This window comes from Peromyscus eremicus, chromosome 1 (genome assembly GCF_949786415.1).
Source record: "Peromyscus eremicus chromosome 1, PerEre_H2_v1, whole genome shotgun sequence".
Classification (NCBI taxonomy): Eukaryota; Metazoa; Chordata; class Mammalia; order Rodentia; family Cricetidae; genus Peromyscus; species Peromyscus eremicus.
In genome coordinates, this window is record NC_081416.1 from 190777914 (window position 1) to 190790249 (window position 12336).

A 12336-nucleotide genomic window follows, 5' to 3' on the forward strand; every position below is an offset into this window, starting at 1 on the left:
TTCTCTTCTAGGGAAGAACATTCGTGGTTTTGAGAGACAGACCACAGAGGAGGCATGAAAAAAAATCTGCAGGGAACCATGACCATGCCTAACAGCAACTTTGAAATCTTCAAAAGGATGATGGGACTCCACAATGATGATTCCACAAGGACTGTGGTTAAGCCATTTAGTTAATTAACAGCACGGAAAGATTGACTTTGGACTACAAACTGTTCAGGACAAATTCGAGATGGCTAACTGAGATGATCTAGCATGACAGACTACTTGAACAAAGACTTGAAACAAGCCCTGCATTTTCTCATTATGCAGCGACTGGACAAATGACACAGGACTTGACAAGTAACTCAAAACTTTTCTTTTCAGAATTCCCTAAAGATGTACTCGATCTCAGAAAGCAGGAAGTAATTTTAAGAAAATGATGCCCACGTTCCCAAGAGGTGGGATGGGAGGTTCTTGGTCATTTGAGTTTTGGATATTGTCATTGTTTATGATGGTTGGTTACAAGTTGTTAATTGTTAATGGTCAGGAAAAAAAGCTGAACAAGGAGATTAGATTCAGAGTTTGTGTTTAAAAAAGAAAAAAGAGAATTTAGATTTGAGGTAGATAATTGAATCTACTCTGAGAAAAAAGATAAAGAAATAATAGGATAAATGGGTAGATCACTGAATCTACACTGAAAAGAAAAAGGGGAAGATATAAAAATGACAAAGGTAGACTATTGAATCTATTATGAAAAGAAAAAAGAGAGAATATGGATATGATAAGATAAAAAGGGAGATTATGGAATCTACTTTTGAAAAGGAACTACTTGTTTTAAATAAGATAAGTAATGAAATTTTTTTGTCTGAGTTTATCAAATGTTACTGACATTGTTAATATATATAAAATGGAATTTTTTGTCTGAATCTGTCAAATGTTAATGGACTAGACATTGTTAATGTAATTCTTGACTGTATATATTATATATACTTATTGGATAGTTTTTCATGTGTTAGTTATAAGCTTATTTTAAATTTTAGACAAAATAAGGGGAAATGTGGTGGTATTGTGTTCCCCAAAATGTTGTGCACCCTAATAAACTTATCTGGGGTCAGAGACAGAACAGCCATTACATACAAAGGCTAGAAAATGGTGGCACTCAAACCTTTAATCCTAGCATTCCAGAGGCAGAAATCCATCTGGGATCTCTGTGAGTTCAAGGCCACATTGGAAGCAGCCAGGCATGGTGACACACGCCTTTAATCCCAAGAAGTGAGCCTTTAATCCCAGGGAATGATGGTAAAAGCAGAAAGATATTTGGCCTGGAGACCAGAAACTAGAAGCATTTTGGCTGGTTAAACTTTTAGGTTTTGAGCAGCACAGTTCAGCTGAGAGCCATTGGGATGAGGACACAGAAGCTTCCAGTCTGAGGAAACAAGATCAGCTGAGAAATTGGCAAGGTGAGGTAGCTGTGGCTTGTTCGGCATCTGATCTACCAGCATTCACCCTAATAACTGGCCTCAGATTTGATTTTATTAATAAAAACTTTGAAGATTCATGCTACAGGAGACAGTTGTGTAGCTGGGTCTGTTTGAGGGGTCCCTGGCAGTGTGATCAAGAGCTATCCTGGGTGCATGACCTCACTTTCTGGATCACATTACTTATGGTCAGACACTTGCTCACCCCTGATGAAGTGGGGAGGGGCCTGGTTCTGCCTCAAAACTGAATGTACCCAGCATATCAAACCCCTATGGGAGAAGTTACCCTGTCGGAGGAGGGGATGAGGGGTAGTTTGGGGGAGGGGGCAGAAGTCAAGGTTGGTGGAGTGGGAGAAGGGATTAGAAGGGGATCTGTGGTTGTTACATAAAATGAATAAAAGTTTTCCTGCAATATTTTATTTTAGGTGGTTTTATTTAGGACTACAAGTGCCCCATACATATAATAGTGTATATCATGTAGATTTATGGAGGGTGATTTGTATTAATTCACTACTGTATGCCTCATACCTACAATAGGGTCTCTAATTTAGTAGATGTTCAATCAAGATTGCTTACTAAATATATCATTGACTAGCAGAATAAATAGATGAAATAAATAATTGTATATTTTTAAGGAAAGTCAACCATGAAAATAAAAGTAATTCCAAAAATTGAATAAAAATACTTTAAAAGACTATGTATGACAATAACTGATAATCTAAAAAAATCTTGATAAGACAAATGAGACATAGAGTGGTTCACTTAACTCATATGGAGCTGGATATTATAATTTGGCTTTTGAATAAACATATAATTGCTTGTCTTTACCATAATCATTCTTTGTTTTCAGTTAATATTTTGGTTTCCCGGAAGTTTGAATAGTCACTATCCTTCCTGGTAGCTCATATATGTTTAAAAAAATTGTAAAGAGCTTTTCTGCTGCCAGTTTTATAAATCTTGCCAGTTTTTTTGGATTAATGGCATATATAATACTTAACATTGTTTCCAAGAGTTTAAAAGTTTTAAGGCCACACTGGGAGGAGCTGCTGCACAGAATTTACAGTTAAAAATGTCATGCATAGCCAAATACCACTATCCTCAACCTTCTTACAGGCATACTGAAAGTACTTACTTGACTCAATTAATTCCTAGATTACCTACTGCTTTCATAGAGACTAAAATTTTATGTCCTCCATTGACATCAATATTTTCCCTTGCAAGCTGCATTATAACACTGACAATATTTTATCTTTGCTTCACTTATCAGAGCTCCAAATTCTCTTCCAGGGTTTCTAAATAAAGGACATGTTCTTGCTGATGCACAATTGATGTCATGCACATTTCTTAATTTGCTATGCATACTGCATGGTCTAATAATTGGGATATAACATGAACTTTCATGAAAAGGCTGCCTGTTTTCCTGTACCTGACTCTAAATGAAGGCATTCACCCTCTGGACCCCCTGATTTTGTTAGCAAAATACATTTGGCCAAGTCAGGAAATTTCCTTCTGTTTCCTTTTTGAGGTTATAATTTAATTATACCATTTCACCCTTCCATTTTCTATATCCAGTATCCCCAATATGTCCCAAACCCTCTCTTTCAAGAACAGTACCTCATTTTTCACTGTTATCTATTGCATATATGTACTTGAATGCAAATACCTAAATATGGCCTGTTGAAAACGTATGATTAGCTTGAACTGTTTGGGAGGTCCCCAGGCAGTGGGATCAGGACCTGACTTTAGTGCATGAGCTGGTTGTTTGGAACCTGGGGCCTATGCAGGGACATTTGGCTCAGCCTGGGAGGAGGGGACTGGATCTGCCTAGACTGAATATACCAGGTTGAACTGAATCCCCAGGGGAGTCCTTGCCCTGAAGGAGATGGGAATGGGGTGTGGGCTAGGGGGAGCGTGTGGGAGAGCGGGAGGAAAGAGGAATCCGTGGCTGATATGTAAAATTAAATCAAATTATAAAATTAAAAAATTGTTAACAAAAACAAAAAAACAGACAAGAAAAAAAATAGAATCAAAGCCACCACCATCTTTTTTTTTTTTTTTAAAAAAAATGACAGTTTCTCACTATAATAGTGATTGGCTAACTTTGAACTCATGGAAATTCTCCTGCATCACCCTCTCAGAGCACTGCAATTAAAGGTCTGAGCCACTGTGTCCAGCTTATCTCAATCTGTCTTATTTATTTTTATCTGTTAACTTGGAACAATATATTCATACTCTTCTCCTCCCCCACCCCCCAAAAAAGAAAACGTATGATGCTACCTTGATGAATTTTTTCAAGACTGACCATTTAGGAGAATCTATAGGTACATAGCAAGTACTAGACTAGCACAATACTTAACAATCAATAACCATGTTTCCTTATACACGTGTCCTTATATGATATCATGCCTTTCTTTGCTCATCAAAGAAATTTCTTTTTGCAACAGTGAAATCCCATTATAGAAAACAACAACCAATCAAAATTCAGAGTACTGTATCACAGTATCAATAGACATATCTACAAACCTATCCCAGGGTTAAGGCTCAAGGAGTATTGAAGAAACAATGGAAAGATTGGAAAAGCCAGAAGATCATGACTTTTGCTGTGAGACTGTGTCTCATAGTAATGTCAGAAGCTACATCTGTTAAATCTCACCAACATAATTGTCTACAGGTGAGCTTAACAAGAATGACATCAATAAATACAAGAAACTAGAAAAAGAAAATCCCAAAAGGCTCAAACCAACACAAAATTCTATAAGCAAATGAGGAATGATGGGAAAAGGAGAGGTGGCTTAATGGGAAGAGCACACCAACTGATTGTCCATTACTATACAGTGTTTTTTCTTAAGTATCCAAAAGTCGATTTGTATTTGTAACATTAGTTTATGGATATATTTTGTCTGGATTTGTTTATACATACCAGATATGAATATAGTACTCTAGGAGGAAAGGAGAGGGCATGATATGCACTGGAAATGGTGTTAGAAATGTTTGAAGTCATCTATTGAGTGCTGGAATATGAACCTGATTTCTCTGGATGAGTAGCAAGTGCTCTCAACTGAAAAACCATCCCTTCAGTTCCTAAGCTGTACTATTTTGATGTGTGGAACACACTAGTGGACCAGACACTCAGTACTCTGAAATGAGAGGAGGAATTGATTCTATAGACTGTTTATGTGGACACCAGATTCCCCAAGACAGTGTGTATGTGGAAGGAGCAGAGCAACGCTGTGAGCTGCTGAGGCAGAGCAATAAGATTCATATTAGAGGGAATTGACCTGAATCTGCAACCAGAGAACAGAAATAAGATGGAGGATGAACCCCCACCACATACTTTTCTGCAGGAGCCACTCCATTGTCTTAAAGCACCCTGGCAGCTTATGGACATTAGAAATCCTAGACATGAAACCCTGTCTCCTCACTTCAGTGAATAATTTGTCATGGAAATATACCAGGCTCCTATTGGATGGATTCACTCTGTCTTGTCCTGGCTGCAAACAAATTGTGGTTTGGGACCTGACATTCATAGACATTTTGAGAAAAAAAAAAGACACACCATGGTTACAGTAGGCCCTTAGTGTGTGGCATGTGATAGCCCAACTCTTTCTGTGTTGACTGAATTTTTAAATCCTTTATCAAATGTCCCTGTTTTCTCTTTTCTTCAGGCAGGGGTTCTCTGTCTAGCAACCATAGCTGTCCTGGAAATAGCTCTGAATACCAGGTTGGACTCATTATCACAGAGATCCACCTGTCTCTGCCTCATGAGTGCTGGGATTAAGGGCATGTACTACCACAGGCCAGCCAATGTCCCTTTTTAGAAAGTGTTAGTTTTCAGGGTTTGTATAAAAATTACACTGTCCTCATTGTCACATCACTTCTTGGGGTCAGGTCGGCCCAGTGTGATTTTTCAGCTATTCTCCCCAGTTAGGCCATATAGAGTTTTCAAGCAGAACAATGACTTTTCAGAAAAAGCCTTTTAGTGCACATTTTATTTTGTTTTCTCTTTGCTATTATTTTAACACCCTGACAAAAGTTTCCCCTCCCTCCTCTCTTCCCAGCCCCTCAGTCCCACCTCCTTTCTACTCCCCACCTCCTCCATTACTCCTCCATTTTTATTCAGAAAAGAGCAGGCCTACATGGATATTGACAAAACATGGCATATCAGGTTGATCAACTTATCTTGAATTAAGGCTGGGCAAAAGAATCCAGTATGAGTAACAGGGTCCCAAAATCCAGTAAAAGAGTGAGAAACAGCCCCTGCTCACAATGTTAGGATTTCCACTGGAAGACCAACCTAAATTACTGTCACATATATGAAGAGGGCCTTGATCTGTCCCATACAGGCTCTCTGGTTGTTAGTTGTTGTTAGCTCTTATGAGCCCAGGTATTAGATTATGTGGGTTCCCTTGTGATGTCCTTGACTCTTGGGCTGCTATAATCCTTCCTTCCTCACTTCAGTACAATTCCCCAAGCTTGGCCTACTGCTTGATTGTGGATCTCTGCATCTGTTTTAACCAGTTGCTGGATGAAGCCACATTGACAGATATTTTCCCTCCAGTCATGTGATGTCATTATAGCTCTCTGGGCTGTCCAACCTCTTGGTCCTAGCAATCCATTGACAGTTGTGGGTTCATTCTGGTGACATGGGTCTCAGGCTGAACTAGCCATTGGTTGACCACTCCAGCAATCTCTGCACTACTCTTACTTCAGCACATCCCATAAGCAGGACAGATTTTTAGATTGAAGATTAGTGGTTGAGTTTGCTGTCCCAATCCCTCCAATCAAAGTTTTTCCTGGCCAGAGGAGATGACCAATTCAGTCTACATATCTGAAGTTGTAAGGAGTCTTAGCTGGGCTCATCCTTGTTGATGAGTAAGAAATCAGGGAAACAAGGACTTTCACAATAATCACAAATATAAAATAACTTGCTAAGCAAGTGAAAGACCTGTATGACAAGGACTTCAAATCTTCCAAGAAAGAAATTTGAAAAGATACCAAAAGATAGAAAGATCTCCCATGTTCACAGATCAGTAGGTTTAACATAAGAAAAATGACCATCTTACCCAAAGCCATCTAAAGATTCACTGTAATTTCCATTAAAATCCCAACATAATTTCTTTAAGGCCTCAAAAAAAATTTACACAACTTCATATGGAAAAAGAAAACATAGAAGATAGTTAAAAAAATCTTGTACAGTAATAGAAATTTTGGAGGTATCACCATCTCCAATTTCAAGCTCTGATACAGAGCTATAGTAATAAAAAACACATATTGGTATAAAGAGAGAAAGGTAGATCAATGGAATTTAATTGAAGATCCATATATAATTCCACACATGATATAGACACCTAATTCTATATCAAAGATGTCAAAATTATACAATATGAATAAGAAAGTATCTTCAACATATGTTGCTGGTATAACTGGATGTGACCATGTACAAGAGTGAAAACAGATCCATATCCAGTGCACCTTTTGTAAAAACAAGTGAATCCATTAGGTTGTGTTAGAGTGCAGTACAGTGACATTTAGTAAAAGACAATTAATGTGTATTATTAATGAAACCCAAAGAGTATAATTTAAAACTAATTTATTGTTATATGTTATAGTAAAAAAGAAATGGAAATAGAGTGGGTACTCCATTAAGAACATGAAGGCACACCTTATATCTGAGTATTTAGCATCAAGATCTCAGGTACAGTTAGACTCAATGTGAGGATTTTGCCTCAGCAAACTTAGATGTATGTATAGTGCCTCCTATCTGATTACACTGGCTTGTAATTTCCTGCATTCTCCAAAACCTTCTCCATAGGAGGAGTCTGTACTGAATAAGTTCATTTTAAAAATTGTGTGAACATAAACCAAATACCCAAGCGGTGGAAGGTAAAGAGGGGATGACAATGAGATAAATGACTCCTGTTCATTTTGATATAACAAGTCATGGAATACAATCCACTTGGTCACACTAGATAAGGTAACATCCTGAATTTGTATGAAAAAGTGAGTTCAATGACAGAGCAGGGCACCAGAGAAAAGCATCTATAAGTTTACAACTACCATGTAGGGTAAAGCCAATGGTCACCACATCCTGACAGAAGCACACTTGGAGATGCAGATCTGTTTTAATGATTCTATAAGACACCTGTCCCATGGTCCTATTATTCTTCATCAAGTCATGCAATATAATAGATTCCAATGAATAACATTTTTTCCTGATGTATCAAACAGTGTCTGAAGCCCCAGGTTCTTGAACACCTTACTGAAAGTCTATTTCTCAGACTTTCATTTCTCAGTTTCTTGGTTCAACCAGTTCCTGTTTATGACAAACAAGGACAAAGTCTGGTCTTCCCATCAAAGACACAGCGCTGGAGACATTTGCGGCAAGAGTTTGTGGCAAAGTAGATCACTTTGGGCTGTCTTTTGACTTTGATTGTATTCAGAAGATCAAGACACACATTTGCAAAATCGTTGACTAAGACATGGCCCCGGTCATCATAGCACTCCAGTGGGGCAGGGTAATGCTCCTCAGTTAATTTGCTTAGATTGGCCAAGCTTTGCAGAAGGTCTTTCAGGGCATACATGGAAATGACAGTGTCATAGAAATTTACACTGGTTAGCTGGAGGCACTGGCTCAGGGCAGGCAGGAGAGTACCATGTTCAGAGTCTCTGATACAGCAGTTGCTTATCTGCAGAGTTTGCAGAGTGTCTGCTACACTCTTGAGGAGAAATTGCAGAGCTGTGGGACATAAGTTGAATAACGAAGCACTAAAGAGGGTCAGGTGTTTTAGCTGAAAAATCCACTGACACTGAGACAGGTGCTTCAAGTCTGAAGGTGAGCACTTGCGCAGTTTGATGGACAGAGACTCCAAGGGGGTCTTCAGGCATCTAAGGAAAGAACAAGAGTTTAGTTCTGTCTCATGGTCTGGGAGGGCATTTTAGTTTTGACACTACTACAGAGCCAATGTCTTAGTTTAGTTTACTATTGTTATGATAAAACACCATGACCCAAAGAAATTGGGAGAGTGAAGGATTTATTGGCCTTGTGATTAGAAATCCATAATCCATCACTGAAGGAACACAGAGCAGGAATTCAAACAGGGCAACAACCTGGAAGCAAGAGATATACAGAGAAGCCATGCAGAAATGCTGCTTATTGGCTTGTTCTCCATATCTTATTGAGCCTACATTATGGACAACAAAAGACAACCAGCCCAGGAATTGCCCCACTCACAATAGTTAGGGCCCTCATGCATCAATCAATAATAACAAAAATGCTACACAGGCTTGCCTATAGGCCAATATCTTAAGACATTTTCTGATTTTGAGTATCTGTCTCTCTAGTGACCTTAGCCTGTGTCAATTTGATGTACAGTTAGTCAGCACAGGGTTCCACAAAGAAAGGTCAGTGTGTCCTTATATGGAGCTGAACGCCCAATGCACAGCCTGTTGGTGTCTCCTCACTAGAGTCACCACATTGCCTTCTAAAGTCCATCACCATCACAGTTGAGAAGCTGAGCAATGCAGCTTCTCATTCCCAATGTGCCAGAGAACCAGAGATGGCCATTATAACCTAGAAGGGAAGGCTAAATGAGGACTAATCCTGAATGGTTCTGACAATGTCTTGGCCTGTGTCTTGCAGAAATCACTACAGTTCCACCTTCCCTGCACAGCCCATGTCACCCTTTTCTGCATCAGTCCCTGAAGTCGGCACTCTGCCCTTTACCACCAATTTTGTTTCTACTAAGGAAAACTATGATCAAAACATCTGTCCCTCTATTGTGAGTTAAAAGCTGACAGAGGTTCTACATGGGAACAAGATAGCTCTTGTTCACAAAGATATAAGGACAGAGATTGCAAGGGTAATTGTGTGTGTATGGCACCTCACCATCCAAAGGCCCACTACTCTGTCTTGTTCCCTCCCATCAGGGTTGACAGGATCCCAAGGAAGAATACATAACACAAAGAGACTCTATGTGAGCCACACAGTGTGCCTAGAAAGTACAGAGTAGTAAGAAAGCTCTCTTTAAGTCACTAACAACATCTTAGCAATTTTTTGGTGAGTGGTCAGTGAAGCAATTGTGTTTCTGACCCAACTAAGATGGAATCCAGACCATTCTCAGATATTGTGATAAACCAATAGCTGTGAACGTCACAGTGACTGGATGATTTCAGGTGCTCACTAATCTCTAATGTAGCAGAGGAAAGATTGCTGTGGTAGCCAAAACAACTCTCTCTCTTTCCTTACCTGAACAACTGCTTCATGTGCTCACTGGAAAAGTAGGAGTCATTGATGAGAAGATCCTGGAGATATTTGAGTTTGGAGATTTGAGCAAGGAACCTAGTAGTATACTTCTCTATATCTTCCAAGGTATATACAGCTTTGTTGGTGTAAATGAAAATGCGTACTAGATGGAGTTTACACAATTTTCTCATCTGGCCAAAGCAGTGTGCAAAACGACTCAGCACTCTTGGAGCCCAGCATATGGATAAATGCAATTCCTCAATGTAGTATGGCTTGAAAGTATTCAAAACCATCACAAAAACCTGTTCAGGAGTATTACAGATTATCATCTTCAGACAGCACAGTCGCACAGCACCTTGTTGCTGCTGGGCCCACTGCAGCAAGTATGCTTGCTCTTTATCCAGGGCAACATTTAAGTAAAAATCAGTGACCACCTTCAAACGCTGCCTCAGGGCATATCTGGGTAGGTCATTCTCCTTTTGCTCCTTACTCAATGTCCCTGTAGAGCTCTCTCCACATTCTATGCCAGGCCATACATCCCAGAAGACATGGCGCACTTTCCTCAGGTCCAGGACTCGAAGCTTCGACCTTCTGTGAGAGAAAAAGTTGCAGTGTGACAATGAATGATCAGAAGTACAATAGAGTCAGCTGTCATTCCATTTCTCTAACGTCAGCAACACTGTCAGGCAAGGGCCCCTGCATGAGCTGCATCTGAATACTTGTCCTGCATCTCCTTTATGTTACTGTTGAATTCTTTTTTTATTACCTGGGGGAGAGAACAGAGAAGACTAATCCTATGACTATATCGACACTGAGGTCCCCTGCACTTCTGAAAGAAGATTACATTAGTTCACTTATAAATAGAGGCCCTACAGACTTGAAAGCTGAGAAGTTCAGGTGACTGCAATTGGCCACTGTCCCCATGTATTTGACTGCACAATTCCCTTACTAGTTACCTGGTAACTCCTATTCTGTTCTCCTTTGGCCTTACCTCAGGTGAACCTGCTGTTTCAACAGCATGTCAACACCATCCAGCACAGCTTGTAATATCACCACATCAGAGTACTGCATCAGTGCTCCAACAGGGAGGCAAGAGAAGGGCCATTCTGCCACCATCACTGTCAGTATCTTCATATGTCTGCTGTTGAAGGCCTCCTTGAACAGGGATGGGAAGAGCTCCCTGGGCAGCTTCTGCAGTGCTGAGATGGCTAAGGCCTCATGCCTCAGCAGACTCTTCATTGACAGTCCCAGGAGTGTGGATGGGGCCTCAAGGCTCATTCTGATGACTCTTCAGACAGAAGGACCTGGTAAATCATTCAGGAGTCATATATTTATACTATGTCTTAGGGATTTATACGTCTCACCCATCACAGGAACCACCTCTCCAGGGCCACAGTTCCTGCTCTAGTGGCAGTGAAGAACTCAGTGTGAATTCTTATAACATCTGGTAATCTCAAATTCCCATCACCCTCAGCATATGAATCATCACAGAAGAATTGCCACAGGTACAAATTAACCATTGTCTTACCAGGTATCAGGCTCTGATCCTCTGAATCTCATTTACTTTTGGAAAGTTTATTCAGAAGCAAGCAATCAGACAAGCCTCTTGTGGCAAATTGAGACTGATCACCTTTCAGATTCCTTATGAAAGAGTGTCAAGGTCGCTTGTAGAGCCCACACATGTTCTCCATCCCATTTGTTTGGTGTACATGGTAGGACTGAGGAGATCTCACAAGTGCCTCACATATTGACCTCCTATATCCTTTTATGTTCCTTTCTTTTCATACCTTCCCTCTTTGGCCCCACTTCCCAAGGAAATACTTCTTTCTGACTAGGAAGTGAATTGTTGATACACTTAAACTTCTTTTGATTATTTTTACTTAGTCTCTATTGACTGAGTCATAGCATCCCATGTGAAAACAAAAAATACTTTGAGAATAATTGGAAGAGCTCATTGATCTATTTTCTTTGTTGTTTACATGCACATATAAGTGTATATGTCAACTGATCTGGTGACATTTCAAGCTGTGCTAGATGGTGTAAACATGCTGTTGACACAGAAGCTTTACCTCAGGTAAACCAAGAGTAGCTGCTAATCAACCCTATTTACAAGGCTGGCTATGACCTTAGCTAAGAAAGACAGTATGGATAATGTAGTTTACTTTTTTAAGGTATGGTTTTGCACACAGTGCAAGCTTCAGTGGAATTGCCTATGTTTCCAAAGTTGAATGTAAGCCAGTATGCAGCCCAGGCATGTGACCCTGACCATAATCCTGCTGTCACTGGCAGTGTTCTTTATTAAATCTTCCATGTCTGGCTAGTACACTCTCCCTTTAAAACACTGAGTAGAAGACTGGCGTGAGAGCAGTTTCCTATAATGACAACACTGTTAGGAAGGAATCACTTGGGTTCCAGAAAAATCTAATCTATGTAGTATTGAGTAGTTGGTAGCTGTTCCAGCTTTGATCTGGATGTACTACCCCTATTGAGGCTTCTGGTAACTGTGAGGCCTACCATGGCCTGACCCTGATGCAGGGCTGAGATGCGAGCCCTTAAGACCCATGGTGCAGATGGGCCAGCTCTCTTGCTTCCTGGTAATCTTGGATGTTGGATGATAGACTGAGCAGAGTTCTCCTG

General features: G+C 40.0%; 1 protein-coding gene across 1 annotated transcript; it reads right to left on the reverse strand.

Moving 5' to 3' along the window:
• Positions 1-7774: 7774 nt before the first annotated feature.
• Positions 7775-10977, reverse strand: LOC131903867 (PRAME family member 12-like). Its single transcript, XM_059254687.1, has 3 exons — positions 10691-10977; positions 9703-10290; positions 7775-8342 (listed from the first exon to the last, which is right to left on the reverse strand). The coding sequence occupies exons 1-3, from the start codon at positions 10975-10977 to the stop codon at positions 7775-7777; spliced, it is 1443 nt and encodes a 480-aa protein (XP_059110670.1).
• Between the last annotated feature and the right edge of the window lie 1359 nt (positions 10978-12336).